Below are 23,927 nucleotides of genomic sequence, written 5' to 3' on the forward strand. Positions count from 1 at the left end.
TTGGGTCAAACGTTTGGGTAGCCTTCCACAAGCTTCCCACAATAAGTGGGGTGAGTTTTGGCCCATTCCTCCTGACAGAGCTGGTGCAACTGAGTCAGTCTTGTAAGCCTCCATGTTCGCACATGCTTTTTCAGTTCTGCCCACAAATGTTCTATAGGATTGAGGTCAGGGCTTTGGGATGGCCACTCCAATACCTTGACTTTGTTGTCCTTAAGCCAATTTGCCACAACTTTGGAAGTATGCTTGGGGTCGTTATCCATTTGGAAGACCCATTTGCGACCAAGCTTTAACTTCCTGACTGATGTCTTGAGATGTTGCTTCAATATATCCACATAATTTTTGTTCCTCATGATGCCATCTATTTTGTGAAGTGCACCAATCCCTGCTGCAGAAAAGCACCCCCACAACATAATGCTGCTGGTGTTGTTCTGCTTGCAAGCCTCCCCCTTTTTCCTCCAAGCATAATAATGGTCATTATGGCCAAACAGTTCTATTTTTGTTTCATCAGACCAGAGGACATTTCTCCAAAAAGTATGATCTTCGTCCCCATGTGCAGTTGCAAACCATAGCTTTTTTTATGCCGGTTTTGAAGCAGTGGCTTCTTCCTTGCTGAGTGGCCTTTCAGGTTATGACAATATAGGACTTGTTTTACTGTGGATATAGATACTTTTGTACATGTTTCCTCCAGAATCTGTTGTTCTGGGATTGATTTGCACTTTTCACACCAAAATACGTTAATCTCTAGGAGACAGAACGCATCTCCTTCCTGAGCGGTATGACGGCTGCTTGTACAGGTGAACGTGGTACCTTCAGGTGTTTGGAAATTGCTCCCAAGGATGAACCAGACTTGTGGAGGTCTACAAAAAACATTTTCTGAGGTCTTGGCTGTTTTCTTTTGATTTTCCCATGATGTCAAGCAAAGAGGCACTGAGTTTGAAGGTAGGCCTTGAAATACATCTGCAGGTTCACCTCCAATTGAATCAAATGATGTCAATTACCCCATCAGAAGCTTCTAAAGCCATGACATCATTTTCTGGATTTTTACGAGTTTTCATGACTCCACCCTTGGTGTATGTAAACTTCCGAATTTCAACTGTAGGTTGTGTGCGTGTGTGTGTTTGTGTGTGCTTGTGTGCTTGTGTGAATGCATGTTTGTGAAAAGAGAGTGAGCGGGTTGGGCATTGATTACAACCATGGAGACAAAAACCGAGAGTGTGTCATGGTGGCAGTTTGTAAGAATTCAGTTGTGTGACGTAGCGAGGGGATGTGGTCACTTTAGTGTGCACGCAGTGTCAGTATTACCAAGCAGTACCAAGCACAACCAAGTATAGCCAGCCCTGTAATGGTACTATGGCTAATGTATCTAATAATATTCATAATAACAATGATGATATAATTAATGCCATTTATCAGACATCTTTATACCAAGTGACTGACCGTAGTGTGTGCATACAGTACATTTTCCATATGGGCGGCCCCAGCGGGAATCCATCCCGAAAATGTGGTGAGATTAAGAACAGAGCGAGAGAGCGGTCTACAGAGAGAAACGGAGAGAGCGAGAGAGAGAGTGGTTTGGTGGTTGGACTTTCTTTTTTTGTTGTAAGTTTCCCCTGCTGCACCTCTGTCACTGTGTGACATCAAGCCTCTACTTCCTCCTTGGGCCACCACGCGCTCCAACAGGTCTCGCACACCCTTCAATGGACCTTCTGCTTCTGCCTGCTGGAACACATGTCCTCTCCGCGTTCTCGTGTCAGTGTGTGTCACCGGTATCCGTGTGCAGTAGTCTCCTGTTTTGAATCAGGATGAGTTTCAGGAGTAAGATCACGTTCCGAAGGAAGAACAGGGATAAGAACAGGCGTGTGCGGAACGATTTCAACCGCCTGAGCGTTGTAAGTATGCCCTCTTTCTCTTTCTATCTCCCTCTTTAGTGCAGTGCCGTACCTGTGTGTTTTTATTGCCCTGGGCTTCCTGTTCCTTTCTGTTGCACCTGTCGATCCGTGGTGAAGTTCCCCTTAGGTACAGATCTAGGATCAGCTTCCCCTTCCCGAGTCCTAACCTTAATCATTAGTGGGTGAAAGACGAAACTGACCCGAGATCAGTCTCTATGGGGCAACTTCACTCGACACTGCACCTGTCCGTCAACATGAGGCACAGTTTGGAATTGGACATTGCTAGCCTTTGTCTTATACTAGTTAGCCAATGCCTCTCTGTTTGACTATCTGATCGGCGTGTTGGTATCTGTAACTGGCAGAGACTCCAACAGTATTGCTCCCTATGTCTATCTGAGTTTTTAACCAGTGGAGTGGCCATGTACAATCAGGAACGGGATCTTTTTGTTCACAACATTTAAACTGGAGATATGAGGTTGTCAGCAAGGGACTTGTACGCCTCTATACGTAGGTCTGATTGTACAAATGCTCTGCAAATTCCTAACGATATCGGGTGTGATGTAGTCTGGTGCAACATAGACCCCGAACGTGTAGGTGTTACGTAGCGCGCATCAAGCTGCTCTGAGATCTGATACGACGCCGACAGCAACACGACTGACTCTGAAGTCTCAGTCAGCACCAAGCTGCTCTGAGATCTGATACGACGCCGACAGCAACACGATTGACTCTGAAGTCTCAGTCAGCACCAAGCTGCTCTGAGATCTGATACGACGCCGACAGCAACACGACTGACTCTGAAGTCTCAGTCAGCACCAAGCTGTTGTGTGACTGATAGTACGTCAGGCATCAGGGAAGGTGCCGCCACTGTACGACGCTAAGCTAGCTTCGGCCGACTGTCATCAGCGCCCATTTCCTTACACATTGTTGTGTCATTTTCCAAGCAGTTTTGTCTGTCTTAATAACCACCCTACTCCTTCACCATTGCACCTACTTTTGACCAGACTAAAGGGGAACCAAAACTTAAGGGGTGCCATTTGACCTCTCAGTGCCTCTGGTCAAGTCCAGAGTCAAAACTGAATGAGCCAAATCCACAGCCCTGCTCAGTAGGGTGATTAAGTGATTCGGCAACAGCGTGAATGAATGCTGAATATGAAAGGCTGTTGTTCATGTGTTTCTCTGCCCCTCCCCCGGTTCATCTGTATGGTAAGATCCCTACTGACTGGAACCAAGGTAGGAGAGATTGCGAGGCAGATTCGAACCCATGCCGATGGATAGTTTTGGCTAAACATGTGTGCCGGGGCGGGTACTCGGCACTAACCGCTGGACCACAGGCCACTCAGGTGAAAGATATTGTCTTGGTAGACATTTCTGTGAGGTTGAGAAATGAAATTGTCCTCAGTCGTCATTCTCTCTTCCAGTCAGGTACAGTTCGTATAAACAAATTGTTTTTTTGTTTTTTTTACAGTGGAGTCACACTAAGATCCTTCCTCACAACAAGGAATGTTATGATTCAGGGGTATTTTTCAGTCTTTCGCTTTTTGTCACATTCTTTGTCGTGGTTTTATGCCTCAATGACGGCTTGGTTTCTACCTCTTTCCCCTGTGGGTGAGCGGTGCATTCTGTCAGAGTTGTATTCACGAGGAACCAAACGGAAGCAAACAGGCTGAAACGCGGAGGGACCTAGCTGAACTTAAGAAACCCTTTTAAGAAATCCAATAAACCCTATTTCCTTTTCAAAACGTTTTGCTACGTTGTGCACTAATGAATTACACCCCCTGGTCTAACTGAACAGGGGATAATGGTCGGAACCCCCCGCTATGGGCGTGTAAACAGAGAACACAGGTCTTCAGTTTTCCACTTCTCCGACCACAGTTTTTGTTAGCAGTGATGAATAAGACATACTGCTTTCCTTTGAGGACGGAAATAGCCTCGTCTCATCATGTGCAGTCCATTTCGCTTTCTGTGAAACGCTCTGTCTGGATGGGCTTGTTGAGACCATGTGCTGTGCAGATGTGTAGCCTAACCCTTAACCTAAAACGTATTGTAAACTTCTGCCTTTGTGACATATCAGTCTACTGTCTTTTCAGAACTCAAATCTCTGATGTAATCCTTTGCATCGAAATACTATTAAGCACCGGAATCTTAAAAATAATAGGTGATATTGAGCCTATCGTTTAAATATGTTTTCTGAGCTGTTATGATCACTGCTAATGTGATATAGTCTCCATCTGTCAGTAAAACAGTTTCCCTTCTTGGAAAGAGGGGAACAGCTCGACATGTTTCTGGTTCAGTTTGGTTTGGCACATGACATGTAAACCACTTCATCCTCTATTTTACTTCTCTCTTCCCCGCCCCTCTAGACTGGGGCCTGCGTCCCAAATGGCACTCTCTTCACTTTGTAGTGCACCACTTCTGGCCAGGGTCTATAGGGAACAGGGCCGCATTTTGGGTGCAGCCTTGATGTTTGTGGAGCTGATCCAATTGTGACGGAGTGAACACAGGAAGTGAGGTGGTAGCTAGTTTTTCATGCCGTTTCAAAAGAAAAGGAAAAAAAGAAGAGAAATGGAAAAATTAACAGATATCCTGAGGTTTTAGACAATTTGCCTAGCCACACCATTTGGCTCGTCTTTGATTTGAAGAATACGTGTTGACTGGCTGACTTCTCTCAGAGTTCAGAGAGGTTTATGAGTCATGATTATTGAACAGTGTAGAGGCAAATTGCACTTGGTGTTAGCCTAGTCATTTGAGTCGCTGGCTGTCTGTCTGTCTGTCTGTCTGTCTGTCTTTCTCTCTGTGTGTTACAGCAGGATAAGTCCTAGATGTAGAAGACTTTCTGTGTGACCTAATAGTTGACTATGTTGGATATCCCGTGGTGTGACTGTTACAGCAGTCATCAAGTGTACGGCTGACCTCGCAATTTTGAAAACGAGTGTGTTCCACGTGGACCGGGATTTGAATCCTGCCTCCGCCACTTTCTCATCTGTGTTTCCTCAAGTAGTACCCAAGTATTTATTTCACTGCCATATGGGATAAGTCAAATGTCTGTCTGTGTGTGTGTGTTCCAGCAGGAGAAACCCAAGCTGATAGACCCTCTGGACTATGAGGCTGTGATCTGTGACCTGGGAGATGAGCTGAAGGAAGACCCCCTCCGAGAGCTGCTTCTCTTCCCCGACAACGACTTCACGGTGGGTACAAACGTGTCTGTGCTTGGGGGGGGGGGTTGTATGTGCGTGTGCGTTTGAGACGTGTGTGTGAATGCCATCCTGTCTCTGTCAAGTCTGTCTGTATGTCACCCACAAATGACCTCCTTTCACTTATTTTGTTTGCTGCAGGAATGAGGGTGTGGGTGTGTGTGGGACTGTGTCTGTGTCTGGCTCATGCCAGCCACACCAATGTTTTTCAACAAGACGGAAGGACAGACAGACACACACACTCGTTTTGCATTCTCAACCCCTCATTCCCCCCCATTGCTTCTTCTCCCCAATGTCCCGTGGCTGTTGCTCATTAGTGACTTAATTAGTGCGCTAATGTGACTCCATAAGACCGCCGCTTCATATGAACTAGTTTTAATTGGTTTTCGGGGAAATGACTCGGCTCTCGAGTTGATGTTTAAAGTCATGACTCTGCTACCGTGATACACACACACACACACACACACACACACACACACACACACACACACACACACACACACACACACACACACACACACACACACACACACACACACACACACACACACACACACACACACACACACACACACACACACACACACACACACACACACACACACACACACACACACACACACAGGCCCGGCAACCAAACAGTTCTGTTTCATTTGCTGGGTCTCCATAGCTCAATCTAATTGAAACTCCAAGTCACTTGCTAATGGACAAACCTAATCCGCTTCCAAAACCCCAAACTAAATGTCCTTCCTCTGAGTGTGCTGCATTTTAAACAGCTGACTGCAGACACAGTAAATCAGAACCAAGCATTGATCAGAGAGGGCGGGAACTTGGCTGTTCTCAGTGGCCTACATTCGGGATGAATGACACCCTATTCCCTGTATAGTGCACTACTTTTGACTAGAGTCCCATGGGCCCTGGTCAAAAGTAGTGCACTACATAGGGAATAGGGTGCTATTTGCGACAGAATTGCATTGAGTTGCCACTAGCTGCGTAATAATCAGTGAGATCAGTATTTCTCCAACTGTCAATCTTTCCTTCTAGGTATGGATGATTTATTTGAGCCATTTGCTATTTTTGACCTCAATATTTATGAATGAATTATGACGACACCGGGGCTCTCGGTCGGATGTTATTCGTGAAGTGCTGACACACTGGAATAGGGCTCAGTGATCTGACAGTACATCATAGTGGTAAAGACTGTATCCTTAGATTTCATATGTCCCCTCAAGCATTTACATACTCAGACTTGCACATATATTTTATCCCACGACTGCGTGTAGTACCTAATCTCAGTAATCCAAAACCCGCTCTCGCGTCAACACCAGCGACAGAGTTTTGTTCTCGGGGAAGAGGTTGAGATGTCAAGTCCACACCCCTTCCAGACCCGACAGTCTTTCACTAGAGATGAGCTTTTACCTGACATCAAACTGTCCCTCCCCATCTGATTTCTCCTTCCCCTCTGTCCCCCAGGTATTCACAGTGCCTCTGGAGAGACGGACACTGCAGTCCACCGTGCCCCAGGGGGCCGAGCTCCAGGCCGAGTGTCTGCTGGTCAGACAGGTGAGTGTGTGTGTGTGTGTGTGTGTGTGTGTGTGTGTGTGTGTGTGTGTGTGTGTGTGTGTGTGTGTGTGTGTGTGTGTGTGTGTGTGTGTGTGTGTGTGTGTGTGTGTGTGTGTGATGGAGAGAGTGCCATGCTTAGTTGTGTGATTGAGCTCGGGTGCAGAGGAGGGCTACGGAGCAGGGCTGACTCCACATTCAGTCTGGCAGGCAGGCAGCTTGGCCTGGTGGTTGTCCGGGTAAGGGTCCGGACTACATGCAGTTGTTAGTGTACTTTAAACATATCCTCAACACAGAGGTCTACATCAACATCATGAGCTCGTAAGGCAGTGACATCAGGAGCCCAGATGTGTTCTGTTCCTCCGGGAGCTGTGTGTGATTCTGTGTGCCTGCGAGCGAGTGTGTGCGCGGGAGAGAACGAGAGTATCCCCGGCTAGCTCTATTAGTGAAAGTGCAAGACTACAGAGAGAGAGAGAGAGAGAGAGAGAGAGAGAGAGAGAGAGAATGCTTCCTGGTCCTTGACCCACTTCAGTCGCTATGTACGGAATACATACGAGAAAGTTCCTAACATGTATTCTGAACCCATGCCTCGGAGTTACTGCTCCTCCTCTGAACCAGAGGGAACGAGAAGTACAGTCGTGCAGCTTGCTGCTGGATCATGTTTCTCTCTGGGAATCAACAGCATCTGGAGTGTGTGTGTGTGGGGGGAGACCCAGCCCATGTTGTCAGAGCTGTGTGGCTGAGCTGACTGGACTGCTGACTGCTGCTTCCAATGAGCTCGTCTATGGAGCTGAATCATCTGAGGCTGCCTGCTGACCATGCAGGGAGGGAGGAGGGAGAGCAGGGATTTTGTCCACTGCATCCTGTTGTTTTGAAGGAACTCTGCTCTACTCAGCTTAGTTGGGCTGGCAAAGACACTAAGGGCACTAATGACTGCGACCTTTTTCACCATGAAACCATTTCATCTATTTTTGAGGAACCCTAGAAATGCAAATGATGACGACCAGCGGAATTTTGCATACATTTCCCCTATTGGATTGTCAGTTGAAGATGTGGATCTGATAAGCCTATACTGTGGCCCAAATGGCACCCCATTCCCTTTTATAGGGCAATCATTTGGGGTGGTACCCTATGGGCCGTGGTCAAAAGTAGTGCACTATAGGGAATTGGGTGCCATTTGGGTGTGCCTGTTTTCATGCTTTTATCGTGTGACAAACCGTGTTTGATGGTGAGGCTGAAGTGAAAGAGTTACAGCACACGCTGGCTGTGAGGAAGTGCTCAAATTAGCCAAACATTGCATACGGAAACACACCAGACACCACACCGTCACAGCTTACTTATGAGAGAGAGAGAGAGAGAGAGAGAGAGAGAGAGAGAGAGAGAGAGAGAGAGAGAGAGAGAGAGAGAGAGAGAGAGAGAGAGAGAGAGAGAGAGAGAGAGAGAGAGAGAGAGAGAGAGAGAGAGAGAGAGAGAGAGAGAGAGAGAGAGAGAGAGAGAGAGAGAGAGAGAGAGAGAGAGAGAGAGAGAGAGAGAGAGAGAGAGAGAGAGAGAGAGAGAGAGAGGATTTAAGTATGTGCTCCCAGTGTTATTGCCTTGTGGAAGTAAATATGTTTTGAGAGTCTTTAATAATGAATGTGTGGACTGCCAGTGGAGCTGTGTTGAAGTGATAGATAATGATACTGCCAGACAGAAAGAAGATAAGAATCCACAGAACAACAGAGAAAACATACTGCCGAGAGGAGAGATAGAGAGACAGGGTGAGAGTGCATGTGAGCGTCTGTGTGTGTGTTAACGAGGGAGTGCGCTCGCGCGCAGCCGAGCTTGCGTATCTGCGCTTTGTGTGCATGTGAGAGACCGAGAGAAGAGAGGGAGAGAAAGAAAGTCTGTAACTCAAGCCCGTGGGACAGAATGTTAATTCAATTCTTCTTATGGTTTGATTAATCTAATCATGGATTCAATCTTGTAACTCTGTAAGCTTGTGGGGCTCCAAGACGACCTGTGTGAAGCAAGCCAGGGCTGCGGAGTCTGCCTCACTCAACAACATTAAGTGTGTGTCCCAAATGGCACCCCTTTCCCTATGGGCCCTTGTCAAAAGTAGTGCACTATGTAGGGAATAAGGAGCAATTTGGGACATGACATTAATGTTGAAGAGGGATGAAGACTCTGCAGCCCAAGCTTGCGTCACACTGGGTTGTATGAGGACAGCTACTCATGTAAAACAAAGCTGTACACTGCATTTACATTACCATTACTGTGCCTTGGATTTACTTATTTCAATGGATGTGTGTGTGTGTGTGTGTGTGTGTGTGTGTGTGTGTGTGTGTGTGTGTGTGTGTGTGTGTGTGTGTGTGTGTGTGTGTGTGTGTGTGTGTGTGTGTGTGTGTGTGTGTGTGTGTGTGTGTGTGTGTGTGTGTGTGTGAGAGACTACTCTCTGATAGACATCTGTAGAGCTGTATAAGAACCACGTTGTGGCAGAGAAGGGATTTTAAGCATCAACTGCCCATGCCAAGACACACACACACACACACAAATCTCTATTGTTGTTGATTGAGAACCTCTTTGCTGAGGAATGTGACTGGTATATTCCCTATGTGTAATTTGTTGTGTAACTGCAAAAGAGACCATTGTCTCAATGCTACTCCCTGTTAAAATAAAGGTGAAATAAATACAGGAAATAAAACACTCTCACACACACGGTCATATATACAGACAGAATCAACTGTCTGTTATTCACCTGCACTAGGCATTAACAGAACCTCTCTCCCCTCCACTTCCTCCTCTTCCTCTTTCTTCTCCTCTATTCCAGGCCTGCGAGTACTACAACTCCCAACTACACGTGGTCCATTACAAATATGATGAGTACGCAGGAGATTACCGGCTACTTCCCAGGTACAGAACAGGCTATGAAAGAGTTGCAAAATTCTGTCAACTTTCCCAAAATACCCAGGTTTTCCCAGAAATGTTGTGAAAGTTACCAGAATTTTGCAACCCGCGCCTAAGATTACACCAATGTACAGAGCAGTGTGTGTACATATTTTCATTGTTCCGCATAAGAAAAGCACAGTACTTCGCCACTTCATGCACTTCTAAGTGTCAGGATGTTATGGGTATTAAGTTAGACAGGGCCCACTCCAGGGCTTAAATGTTTTTGACATAGCGTCTTTGTCAGGAACGCATGCCAGACTTTCCAAAAGCGTACTTCCCATAAACACCAGGAAAGACGCAGCTGAAAACCTCAGCTAGACCAGAAGATCCAGGGTCCGTGTCCCTAATGGAACCCTATTCCCTATTTAGTGCACTACTTTTGACCAGAGATCACTAAATAGGGAATAGGGTGCCATTTAAGATTCAGCCTGTGGTCTGCGGTTGCATAACGGGCCTCTTGAAAAATAGCTCTCTGTGATGTCAACAATGGGAACAAAAAACAAAATGGTGGACGTCGGTGGGATGGGTTGTTGAGTGGCAGGCTGTCCATCTGCGGAGATGTCACGGCTGTGCATTGGTCACTCAGCCATCAGAGCAGGGCCTCTTTGACCTCTGACCCCTATCCAGACCACTGTAATGTTCTCCTGGTCTCCCATGGGTTGGTTATGTTGGAGTCCAGTTAATTTCACGTGACCTTACTGAGTTTGCTGAACTTACAATCTGTTTGAGTTGATATACTGTACATCGACTCTAAAACTGATCCTTAGTTTACTTTTGATACTGTGTACAGTAGTTAACATCATAGATACTAAGAGACAGTGTACATGCTCTTATAGAGGTCATATCCACATGACGAGTTTTCTCTCTGAATCAGTTCCTCTGTCTTTCCCTGGACACAGATTTAGCAGCAGATCTGAGATCAGTTTGGGCTCATCATACTATATGTCTGGGATCCAATTGACAGATTGACAGCCCAGTTCACTATGAGCTAGTCATTTTTACAAGCTGTGTCTCTCCAGAGATGACATAAACTCAGCAATAAAATAAACGTCCTCTTTATTTTCAGCAAACTTAACATGTGTAAATATTTGTATGAACATAACAAGATTCTACAACTGAGACGTATCCTGAACAAGTTCCACAGACATGTGACTTAACAGAAATGGAATAATGTGTCCCTGAACAAAGTCAAGTCAAAATCAAAAGTAACAGTCAGTATCTGGTGTGGCCACCAGCTGCATTAAGTACTGCAGTGCTTCTCCTCCTCATGGACTGCACCAGATTTGTCAGTTCTTGCTGTGAGATGTTACCCCAGCAAGGCACCTGCAAGTGTGATGTTCGGATGTACCAATCCTGTGCAGGTGTTGTTACACGTGGTCTGCCGATTCGAGGATGATCAGCTGTCCGTCCTGTCTCCCTGTAGCGCTGTCTTAGGCGTCTCACAGTACGGACATTGCAATTTATTGCCCTGGCCACATCTGCAGTCCTCATGCCTCCTTGCAGCATGCCTAAGGCACGTTCACACAGATGAGCAGGGACCCTGGGCATCTTTCTTTTGGTGTTTTTTGGGGTCTGTAGAAAGGCCTCTCATGGTATCCTAAGTTTTCATAACTGTGACCTTAATTGCCTACTGTCTGTAAGCTGTTAGTGTCTTCGCATGGGAAACAGTGTTTAAACCCTTTACAATGAAGATCTGTGAAGTTATTCAGATTTTTACGAATTATCTTTGAAAAACAGGGTCCTGAAAAAGGGCTGTTTCTTCTTTTTGCTGAGTTTACAAGAGCCTTGAAGTCTGGCATGATGCAAGACTATTCAAACTATGACGTCCAAACACAGGGGTGTCCCTGAAGATTGCCTTTTTTTAAGCCTGTTGGAAACCCTTTTAAAAAGAAGATTTTGCCTGTTTTTGCACACACACAAACACAGCCTGTTGGAAACCCTTTTCAGGAGGAGGTTTAAAAAGATGGCATGAATTATATTTGCTGAGACTGCTGTCCTTATAAAAGAATGTATGGCTCAGCTAAATGGCAGGGGCAATCTGCTGTTTACAAAACTGAAACTTTAACATTTAAAATGGAGAAAGAGGGCACTGCCCATGCTATAACAAGCTGTGTAGCAAGTCTACCCTCTATCCAACTCCATGCACCCAGCAGTAAAGCTTGATGCTTCCTAGTCAAAAGAGTTCAAATTACACAATTTTCTTTAACTTTTGCAGCCCTTTGTTTTTTCGGGTTTCCTTTTCAGGAGGCCCCTTCATCAGTGATTGGGAGGGAGTGTTTGTTGTCATTCAACAAAGGAGGCACATTTCATTTGAGGGTCGGCAAAACAAAATGAGAGGGTTTTGAGGAAGGGTACTTGTTGCTATGGCGTCTCAAGAGGGACAAACAGTAATATTGCCGCTTTTTTCTAGTTTTTCAAACAAAGGTGTTGTAAGGGAGTATGCAAGGGAGTATTTACTTCGCCTAGCCGAGTTTTGCTAGGAGCAAACCGAACCTATGTATGCAGACACCTTCAGGGGAGTGAGAGCGCCAAAGGTTTCTAACTGTGTCTTGTAATCGTGAGTTAGGTGATCTTAGAACTTATACAGAGAGCCAGGGGTTTTCCCTGACAATGTGATCTGGTCAGAAACCACTCTGGGCTCAAGTTAGCCCCTGCCTGTGTAGTTAAACAGGCCCTACTACTACTACAATATACTGCTGGACTGTTACGTTGCTATCAAAACACAGGTATCAACGGGAAAGTTGAGGTTGAATGTCATTACTGAGTCTAGTACATTTACGATATGATGAAAGGAGACATAGAAACAGGACATCCTCTCTGTCTGCGTCCCATATGACAGCCTATTCCCTAACTGCATAGTGCACTACTTTTGACCAGAGCCCTATGGGCCCTGTTCAAATGTAGTGCACTATGTAGTGGTAATAGGGTGCCTTTTGGAACGCAGACCGTCTCTCTTTCTGCCTGGAGGCTTTTAAGTGTAGTCTTCTCCCTCTTGATATCCCTAATGGAAGACATCCACCCCCGACTGTCTGTGAGGGGAGAGCGAAATGGGGGAGGCAGAATGAGGGGAGTAGAGGAGGGTGGGGAGAAAGAGCAAGTAAGCAAAGTTGAGGTTGGAAATCCCGCTCATCGCTCATGGAACGATGCTTGTGGTCCAGCCTTCCATGTCCTTTCAAACAGCGGCGCTAATGCTCAGCGCTCACAGGGGACAAAACTGACGCTCCTAACTGGATTCATTCTTCAAAATCACTATTTAACATGCATCTATTTTTATGACTAGCTGGACCTGCCACTTGGTTTTGAAGTATTGAAACGAATCCATATGGTGGTGCATACAGGTGCAATCCACATACAGGTGCATCCTGTTTCCATTGGTCATCCTTGATGTTTCCACAACTTGATTGGAGTCCACCTGTGGTAAATTGAATTGATTGGACATGATTTGGAAAGGCACACACCGCTCTATATAAGGTCCTACAGTTGACAGTGCATGTCAGAGCAAAAACCAAGCCACGAGGTGGAAGGAATTGTCTGTAGAGCTCCAAAACAGGGGTGACTGTAGTATCCTCAAACGGACAAAAAGGAGACACAAGAGGCACCCCACACTCATTTTTAGATCCCAAGGGGTCTTTATTTTCATACCGTATGCTCTCACTCTCATCACTGTATGCTCTCACTCTCATCACTGTATGCCCTCACTCTCATCACTGTATGCTCTCATCTCATCCTTTGCCATCTTCTCAAGTCTTTACTTGGAACGCCATCCATCCACACACAGTATAGCATCTCGCTTACATTTCTCACATTTTAGGCATCCAGCTGAGGCCTTGGATGGATCATGTTACACTGAGATGGGCACAGGGGTATATGTACAGTCATTTTTAGGAGGAGAACAGGAGAAGAGGATGTGGTTACTTGTGGAGGGAGAGCAGTGAGGGTGGTGGGTTGAGCAGCTGCAGTGAAGCCGATTGCCTGGCTCGTCACATATTGACTAAAAGAGATTTAGAGATTTAGAAATGAGTTTAACATTGAAAAGCGTCATTAACATACTACCAGAGATAGCAATATATTCAGTATTCACTGAATGAAGTAGCCTACCCATCCCCACTTTCAATTGTCTTCATCAATTAAATAAATGATACTATAGCACACTCAATTACATTATTATTGTAGGCTATAGACTACTCCTGTATCTACCTTGTACAAAACGTAATCAATTAATGAAATAGAGTACCCGTCCGCATTTACAATATAATTGATCAGTTAGATAAATAATACTAGCATATACATTTATATTGTTGTAGAATAGGCTACTGCTGTATCCACACTATATTCGGATACTGTTGTGATATTGTCAGGCACGATTTTAGGTATTCGATCGAAGTTGTACCTCGTCTCCCTTCAGTGAAAAATAGTTATTTCATTTACAATTGAATTAATCCATTAAATAAATAATACTAGCACTTCAAATTACGTTATTGTACACTAGCCTACCCCCACTATCGACACAGTAAATAACATTACCTACGTGCTTTCGACAATACGTTATCAACAAACATGTGCCTAAATACAGTAGGCCTAAATATTTCCTAACGATATCACAACTGGATACTTACTCCTCAACTGGATCAAGTACATCTTGGTAATTATTTTCATAGTCTCTAATGAAAATATCTGGGCCCGACACTCGAAAATCCCTTCTGCCGCTTAAAAAAGAAGAACAACAACAAATGAATGGCTGTGTCGCCGCCGAGCTCTCAAATACCGTGCCAGTCGCTCACTCTATGAACGGTCACTGCAATCCGGATTCCTTGGAACGTCCTTACCCTAAACTAACACGAAACTTAACCAATTAACATTTATACTTGATAGAGGAATGGACATCCCAAGGATTCCGAATAGCACCTATGAACTCGTCTGAAAGCCGTGGACACAAAACTGATGTGGAACTGGTAACAACACAGTCTATGATTGGCTAACAACATCTAGATCTGTATACAGCGAGATAACATATCATAACATGCCATTAGGTGTTGAGGGAGAGACCGATTATATACACATTGGGCATCATATTTTCTAGGCCATTAGCGATAACAGGAAATACACACGCCGTAGGCTACACTATAGTTCAAGTTGGCTACCATGGAATGTCTGCTTGCACGGGAAAAATTGTACGTTTCAACATTTATGGTTGAGATTTAATTCATATAAATATAAACTATGCACATTATGACTTTCATTAACACGTGATACAGGCGTCACGCAGACATTAGTAAGGCGTTGGTATCATGTCAGGTGGTACGGTGGCCTAGGCTTATATATGTCCCTTATCACCCCCCATACACTACAGTCAAATTGAGCACGCTCAGCTCCTCGTTCCGGTCCAGCTCCGCTCAGCTCACATACTCTGGTGGGGAGTAGACTAGAACAGTCGGGATGCTTATTTCCAGTGGGGTGGGGGGCAGATAAGGCTGGGCGATTATATCTCATTTTCGATTAATTCCAATGTATGGTGCGATATTCCAAATGCCTGTATCGCAAGAATCAGGGTTTTGTTATTTTTCGTTTTTATGAGCGTTTATGTCCGCTTGTTCTTGTGTTGTATTTTTGCCCGTCTTTCGCTCCTCATGTGCTGGATGCACCTCTTCATTTACACCAGAGATCTGTATATAATGAAGAGATGCACTTCTCCACCCTAACAATGAGAGTCATTGTCCCAAAAGCGGGAAGGCTGGCAACAAGTTTCGGTCCAAATCCAAAATAAGACCATAGAAACGCATTGGGCTAATTTTGGACAGATTTTAGCTTCGCCTCTTCCTCTATGATTTGCACACACCAAGCCTATCCCCCAGCCTGTGACGCCAATAAAGTTGAGAGGTGTCACGCTCTGACCTTAAAGCTTTTTATGTCTCTATTTTGGTTTGGTCAGGGTGTGATTTGGGTGGGCATTCTATGTTCCTTTTTCTATGTTTTTGTATTTCTTTGTTTTGGCCGGGTATGGTTCTCAATCAGTGACAGCTGTCTATCGTTAGGTAGCTTTTTCCCACAGGTTTTTTGTGGGTAGTTAATTTCTGTTTAGTGTTTTGCACCTTTCAGGGCTGTTTCGGTTATCCCCTTCCTTATTTTGTTATAGTGTTCAGTTTTAATAAAGAAAGCATGGACACTTACCACACTGAGCTTTGGTCCGATGATTCCTCTTCTTCAGATGACAAATACCGTTACAAGAGGACACGTCTTTCTCTATGACAAGCGGTTTGAACTCTCAATTTGCGTTTGAGCTTTGGGCCCACAAAATGGACACAAAACACATTGAAACATTATTTTACTGTAATTGAGGATGTTATTTTCTAACAATACCCTTTTTATGTCTCAACTACTCAAATTGCGCGCAGAGGAGACCCTACTAAAACGAGAGTTTCAATGAACATTGATTTTGGAAAATGAATGCTCAGTTTGTTGCACAGCATTGGTGTACCATGTACCGCTAGTAGCATTTTAGCCAAAAACTGTTATACTAGCTAGTCTGTTTTATAAATGGGTTTTATAAATGTGCAGAAAGCATAAAACACAATTATATAAGGAATTGGCAACTCGTTCTCATTCTGATGAAAAAAAGTTAGGCCACTTCATTTCAACATCTGAACAAACTGAATTTTCAAGCAGTTGGAGACAGACGGAAGAGTGTGTTCATAACAATTCAACTGTTCAACCTACTTCGCTAGCAAATAGGTCCAAGTTGGCTAAACTTGAAATATACAAATTGGCTGGCTAATCACTAGCACATGGGCTTAAGAGATTGTTGATGAGACCTGTGTTAATTTAGCCTAATGCCTGCTACAAGAAGCACTGCTGGAAAAGTACTCAAACGTCATACTTGAGTAAAAGTGAAAATACCATTAATAGAAAAATGACTAAAGTAAAAGTGAAAGAATCTTTTAAATATATACTTATATATACTTAAGTATCAAAAGTAAAAGTATTAATACTTTCAAATCTTTATATTATGCAAACCAGACAGCATAATTTATAGTTTTTTGTGTTTAGTTAGTCCGCCAGATCAGAGGCAGCAGAGGTGACCAGGGATGTTCTCTTGATAAGTACGTGAATTTGACCATTTTCCTGTCAAAATGTGCCCAAGTACTTTTGGGTGTCAGGGGAAATGTATGGACTAAAAATAAATATATTTTCTTTAGGAATGTAGTGAAGTAAAAGTTGTCAAAAACATAAATAGTAAAGTACAGATACCCCCCAAAAAATACTTAAGTAGTACTTTAAAGTATTTTTATCAAATCAAATGTATTTATATAGCCCTTCTTACATCAGCTGATATCTCAAAGTGCTGTACAGAAACCCAGCCTAAAACCCCAAACAGCAAGCAATGCAGGTGTTGAAGCACGTTGGCTAGGAAAAACTCCCTAGAAAGGCCAAAACCTAGGAAGAAACCTAGAGAGGAACCAGGCTATGAGGGGTGGCCAGTCCTCTTCTGGCTGTGCCAGATGGGAATTATAACAGAACATGGCCAAGATGTTCAAATGTTCATAAATGACCAGCATGGTCAAATAATAGGTCTGGGACAGGTAGCATGTCCGGTGAACAGGTCAGGATTCCATAGCCGCAGGCAGAACAGTTGAAACTGGAGCAGCAGCACAGCCAGGTGGACTGGGGACAGCAAGGAGTCATCATGCCAGGTTGTCCTGAGGCATGGTCCTAGGGCTCAGGTCCTCCGAGAGAGAAAGAAAGAGAGAATTAGAGAGAGCATACTTAAATTCACACAGGACACTAGATAAGACAGAAGTACTCCAGATATAGCAAACTGACCGTAGCCCCCTGACACATAAACTACTGCAGCATAAATACTGGAGGCTGAGACAGGAGGGGTCAGGAGACACTGTGGCCCCGATGATACCCCCGGACAGGGTCAAACAGGAAGGATATAACCCCACCCACTTTGCCAACGCACAGCCCTCACACCACTAGAGGGATATATTCAACCACCAACTTACCATCCTGAGACAAGGCCGAGTATAGCCCACGAAGATCTCCCCCACGGCACAACCCAAGGGGGGGAGGGGCAACCCAGACAGGAAGATCACATCAGTGACTCAACCCACTCAAGTGATGCACCCCTCCTAGGGACGGCATGAAAGAGCTAGTGACTCAGCCCCTGTAATAGGGTTAGAGGCAGATAATCCCAGTGGAAAGAGGGGAACCGGCCAGGCAGAGACAGCAAGTGCGGTTCGTTGCTCCAGAGCCTTTCCGTTCACCTTCACACTCCTGGGCCAGACTACACTCAATCATATGACCCACTGAGGAGATGAGTCTTCAGTAAAGACTTAAAGGTTGAGACCGAGTTTGCGTCTCTGACATGGGTAGGTAGACCGTTCCAAAAAAATGGAGCTCTATAGGAGAAATCCCTGCCTCCAGCTGTTTGTTTAGAAATTCTAGGGACAATTAGGAGGCCTGCGTCTTGTGACCGTAGCGTACGTGTAGGTATGTACGGCAGGACCAAATCAGAGAGATAGGTAGGAGCAAGCCCGTGTTATGCTTTGTAGGTTAGCAGTAAAACCTTGAAATCAGCCCTTGCCTTGACAGGAAGCCAGTGTAGGGAGGCTAGCACTGGAGTAATATGATCACATTTTTGGGCTGTAGTTAGGATTCTAGCAGCCGTATTTAGCACTAACTGAAGTTTATTTAGTGCTTTATTCGGGTAGCAGTAGTCTAATCTAGAAGTGACAAAAGCATGGATACATTTTTCTACATAATTTTTGGACAGAAAGTTTCTGATTTTTACAATGTTACGAAGATCTAAAAAATCTGTCCTTGAAATATTAATCAAAAGAGAGATCAGGGTCCAGAGCAATGCCGAGGTCCTTCAGTTTTATTTGAGATTACTGTACAACCATCAAGATTAATTGTCAGATCCAACAGAAGATCTCTTTGTTTCTTGGGACTTAGAACTAGCATCTCTGTTTTGTCCTAGTTTACAAGTAAAATATTTGACGCCATCCACTTCCTTATGTCTGAATCACAGGCTTCCAGGGAGAGCAATTTTGGGGCTTCACAATGTTTCATCGAAATGTACAGCTGTGTATCGTCCGCATAGCAGTGAAAGTTAACATTATGTTTCCAAATTACATCATCAAGAGATAAAATATATAGTGAAAACAATAGTGGTCCTAAAACGGAACCTTGAGGAACACCGAAATGTACAGTTGATTTGTCAGAAGACAAACAAACCATCCACAGAAACAAACTGATATCTTTCCAACAGATAAGATCTAAACCAGGCCAGAACTTGTCCGTGTAGACCGACTTGGATTTCCAATCTCTCCAAAAGAATGTGGTGATCGATTGTAATCAAAAGCAGTACTAAGGCCTAGGAGCACGAGGACAGATGCAGAGTCTTGGTAATTTACCACCATCACGAGTGCAGTCTCAGTGCTATGATGGGGTCTAAAACCAGACTGAAGTATTTTGTATACATTGTTTGTTTTCAGTAAGGCAGTGAGTTGCTTGAGAGGAAAGGGAGATTCGATATAGGCTGATTTAGTTTTTTATATTTTCTGGGTCACGGTTTGGCATTTTCAAGAGAGGCTTTATTACACATCCTGTGAATCAAATCAAATGTATTTATATAGCCCTTCGTACATCAGCTGATATCTCAAAGTGCTGTACAGAAATCCAGCCTAAAATATATATAGCTGTTTATTATATTCAACATAGGAGGGCCAAGCACTCTCATTCAGTAGTTTAGTTGGAATAGGGTCCAGTATGCATGCAGCTTGAAATTTTAGAGGCTAAGACTATTTTCATCAATGTGTCAAGAGATAGAGTATTAAACAACTTGAGTGTCTCCCTTAATCCTAGGTCCTGGCAGTGTTGTGCAGACTCAGGACAACTGAGCTTTGGAGAAATACGCAGATTTAAAGATAAGACCATAAGAAGCATTTAAGATCTGCATTTACAAAACGCAGCAAGAGATGTCTTATGCGTTTTATCTTTTTGTCCTGTAGAATTCTGCGTTAACGCGGCCCCTAAGTTTTACTTGCTAGTTATCTAAGTAAGTCGCTGAATTAATAAGGTGACGGGGCATCATATTGAGTTAGCTGTCTGCTGTGTTTGAGAAGTCAAAGCCCTTTGGATGAGTTATCTGTACAGCTGCTATCTTGATTTCATTCTGTTTTTTCCCTCTCCATTCTCAGCCCATATTCTCCTCCCCCATCTTCTCCGAGCACAGCAGGCAGGCCCATTGCCCTATCCACTCTAGACTCCACACAGACACAGCGTGTTAACATGCTGCTCCAGAGCCAGTATTGTTCATTCTTCAAACCAGCATGCTTCAAAATGTTGTTAATTTGCATAATGTCTTTCATTTACATTCGCTTGTAAATGTCCAAACTCACCAAAAAGGACATTCGGTAGCTCCTGCCTATCTATATATGCATAACTTTATGAGCTGGATTGCCGGTTTTGGCAATTCATTTATTTTTATTTGCCCTCGTTAGCATATTTAGCTAGCAGCCTCAATGGAAACTCACTATTAGTTGTGCTAATTCTGTTAGCATTATGATAATAAACAATAATAAATGGGCTGTTTTGAGGTTTTAATTTTTGCGCCCTGGATACCGCCCAACCCTATCGTCATGAATGGCAGAAAGGATTCGAGACGGACTTAGGAGCGGAAAACCAATATAATTAAAAAGGGAGGAATATACAGTGAGTAAAGGAAAGTACATTTATTCAACTGTGAAGACAAACTTTGGAATTAAAAACTGCTAAATGAGTGAACTTGAGGATGAAACATCAGTAAGTGAAGTGATGGAAGGTCACGCGACTGAGGAAAATAGTTCTGTGGTTGAGGGCAATATTGAAGTGAGTGGCAATCAGGAGCCTATTGAGAAATGAAAATTGGCTGGAATTACTAGATTACTAGAGCCGGTCAGCATGGGTGAATGGGTGACACCCATCATACCAGTCCTTAATCAGAAGGATGTTGAAATCAGGATATGTGGAGACTTTATCCTTTTCCTGCAGTGGGCTAAATCAGGGTCACACAGTGTTTCTTGGTAGTCTTAAACAAATCTATTTTGAAACAAAAATATACACCTCACACACATGGTTATGGGCTTAGAAAAAAGAAGACACCTGCATACCTGTACCATGTCAGATATAGAGTTGAAATGTATTACATTTTGATTTTCATCCCAATATTACACTTGATATACTTCACAGAAGACTGAAATATAACAAAACCGTTTGACATTGAAACACCTGTTTTTTTAGTTAAAAAAAATAATAATTATGAAATTATGAAAAATATTATTAACATTCCACCATGAGACCATATAGGATGATTTGGTAATTTGACTAAAGGAAAGGGCAACAGTCACAGTTAACCCGGTGTTGTCTGCTGAACAGTATGCGCTACCACACATCAAAGACCTTTTCGCAGGTTCAGCTGGGGGTGAAAAGTTCAGCGAAATCGACCTCTGCCAAGCCTACTTTCAGATTCACGTGGATGAAAAGTCAAAGGAGCAGATTGTCGTGCCACGTAATGGGCTCTTTAGGTCATTTCCTCTACCGTTTGGAATCACAAGTGTACCAGCACTCTTCCAGAGAGCGATGGACCAGATCTTGAGTGGATTGCCAGGAGTACAATGCTACCTGGATGACATTCTCGTTACTGGAAAGGATGAAGAGGACCATCTCCAAAATGTATATTCAACCTTACAGAGATTGAAGGACTAGACTGTGAGTTCATCATTTGAATACCTTGGACACGTCATTGACGCTACGGGCCTCCATAAGGCTCCATCCACGGTCAATGCTATCTTGGACAGCCCAGCTCCTCAGAATGTGAGGGAACTACGTTCTTTCCTGAGTTACTAACTATGGACGCTTTATCCCAAGCTTAGCAACGAAGCTGAAGCCACTGCATCAGTTGCTTTGTTAGGACAAAACATGGAAATGGACAGATCAATGCGAGGAAGCATTTGTGAAAACCAAGGAAACACTTCTGAAATCTGAGGCATGGGGACACACTTTGACCAATCATTGCCCATCCAATAGCTTGTGATGCTAGTTCGTATGGTGTGGGAGCAGTCTTGTCCCATATCACATCATGGCTTCAGGTGAAGTGAAGCTGATTGTTTTTGCATCGTGAACATTGAAATGAACTACGCACCGATAAAACAAGAAGCCCTAGGCATAGTTTCTGGAGTGCGTAACCAAGTGGACATCTTCTTCTTCAGACAAGTGGAAAATGCACCAGTCAATTCAACACAAGTGCAGGGAAACACCATAAAACCACCCGGTGTTAGCTGAAGTCATGGACATCAACAAGGATGTTGATGTTCATGAGGAGGAGATGTCCGTCCACGGGAGATGCTCCGGAACTGAAATCTTACCTTTCCAGGAGAACTGAGCGGTCAGTACAGTCCGGTTGTCTGCTGTGGGGGAGGATAGTTATCATTGAGATGCTTGGAGGTGTTTAGTTGGTTCGGATCGCCACTCCCAACTCGTTAACAACAACAGATCGCAGCTACTGTCCCAAGAATTGGTTACAATCCTACAGGTGAATGGCGTACAGCACATCAGGTCTGCACCATATCATCCATCTGCCAACGGGCTCGCGGAGAGGATCATAGAGACCATGAAACATTAAAAGCGTCTCGGGATCAAGGGACACTGCACCAATACTTGAATAGCTTCCCAAGTATCCTACAGGAATAGACCTCACGCAACCACTAAGGCTTCACCTGCATTGCTACTCATGAAGAGATAGCTACACACGAGCTTCAACCTATTCAAACCCCAGAACACAAATGAGACAGTACAGTACTACAGTTTACTATAGAATGCTACGGTACTTACTTTATAATTCTGTAATAAACTGTAGAATACTATACTCCACACTAGTATTCCTCGATCATAGTAGTTCTTAGTATTGCATTTTGTAGTATACTGTAGAATACTATAGTAAATACTGAAGTATTATCCACAAAAAAACATTGTAGTAAATACTACAGAAATGTCTGCAAAATACTAATTGTTTTAGCTATAGTAAATACTACAGCATTTAATTTGCCATCCCCTGCCCATTCCCCTCCCCCATATCCCAATTTGTGCCACCCTTAAGTGAGAAACCTACATGCCAGTATAGACCATATATTGTGTCCCCTACAGGTTATAGAATAGAGCAGAAGCTCTGAACTACATTCAGAACCCAGTCCTTGCCTACCTGTTATGGAAAATTTTCTATTTTAGTATTTCTCCAGTATGTTTCCTCAAGGACAAAGCCCACCACTTCTATATCAAAGATAATTAAACAAAAACACTTTAGTAAATACTACAATAATGTCCCTAAAAACTACAGTATACTCTAGTCTGCAAAAACACTACAGGAAAATCTACAGTATACGACAGTCCACAAAACCAATGCAGTAATTACTATAGTAACGGACCAAAGGAGGAGGTTGTATATAACGGTTGTATGGCCACTTCAGTCCCCACAAGACTACAGTGAATACTGTACGTCAAGTCTGCAAAACACTACAGTGAATACTATAGTATTCCTACCATAGTATACACTATAGTATTTTTTTTCATGTGGGATGTCAACAGGAGAGCCAAGTCAAGTGAACAAAGAACAGCTTTTAATCCTAGAGGAACTGTCTTGGCTAGGAACTACCTCAACGGACCAAAGTGTGGGTTCCTGCTACAGTCATTGCTCAGATTGGTCCTGTGTCCGACACTGTCCAGACCGCAGAGGACTGTTGTTCATAATGGGGACAATTTGTGTAAGAGGGGAGGAAATGTTGTATATAAAGGTTGTACCTCCGTACCTACCTTAGTTGTATGTAGTAGTACATAGATACCGTACCTACCATAGTTGTATGTAGTAGTACTTAGGTACCGTACCTACCATAGTTGTATGTAGTAGTACTGAGGTACCGTACCTACCTCAGTTGTATGTAGTAGTACTTAGGTACCGTACCTACCTCAGTTGTATGTAGTAGTACTTAGGTACCGTACCTACCTTAGTTGTATGTAGTAGTACATAGATACCGTACCTACCATAGTTGTATGTAGTAGTACTTAGGTACCGTACCTACCATAGTTGTATGTAGTAGTACTGAGGTACCGTACCTACCTCAGTTGTATGTAGTAGTACTTAGGTACCGTACCTACCTCAGTTGTATGTAGTAGTACTTAGGTACCGTACCTACCTTAGTTGTATGTAGTAGTACTTAGGTACCATACCTACCATAGTTGTATGTAGTAGTACTTAGGTACCGTACCTACCTCAGTTGTATGTAGTAGTACTTAGGTACCATACCTACCATAGTTGTATGTAGTAGTA

The 23,927-nt window shown here is 43.8% G+C and overlaps 1 protein-coding gene across 10 annotated transcripts in view; it reads left to right on the forward strand.

The window, feature by feature from the left end:
* The window catches only part of LOC123993121 (dedicator of cytokinesis protein 10-like), a 185,925-nt gene that overhangs the window by 88,423 nt on the left and 73,575 nt on the right, over positions 1-23,927 (forward strand). For 6 of the 10 annotated variants that reach the window (XM_046294930.1, XM_046294927.1, XM_046294929.1 and 3 more), the window contains exons 2-4: positions 4,955-5,074; positions 6,554-6,643; positions 9,447-9,529. In XM_046294930.1, the coding sequence (XP_046150886.1) occupies positions 4,955-5,074; positions 6,554-6,643; positions 9,447-9,529 (293 nt within the window). Of the gene's footprint in view, positions 1-1,635; positions 1,890-4,954; positions 5,075-6,553; positions 6,644-9,446; positions 9,530-23,927 lie in introns of those variants that run through there. The other 4 variants (XM_046294931.1, XM_046294928.1, XM_046294932.1 and 1 more) reach the window with 3 other exon arrangements.

The sequence above is a fragment of the Oncorhynchus gorbuscha genome, linkage group LG13 (assembly GCF_021184085.1).
Source record: "Oncorhynchus gorbuscha isolate QuinsamMale2020 ecotype Even-year linkage group LG13, OgorEven_v1.0, whole genome shotgun sequence".
Lineage (NCBI taxonomy): Eukaryota > Metazoa > Chordata > Actinopteri > Salmoniformes > Salmonidae > Oncorhynchus > Oncorhynchus gorbuscha.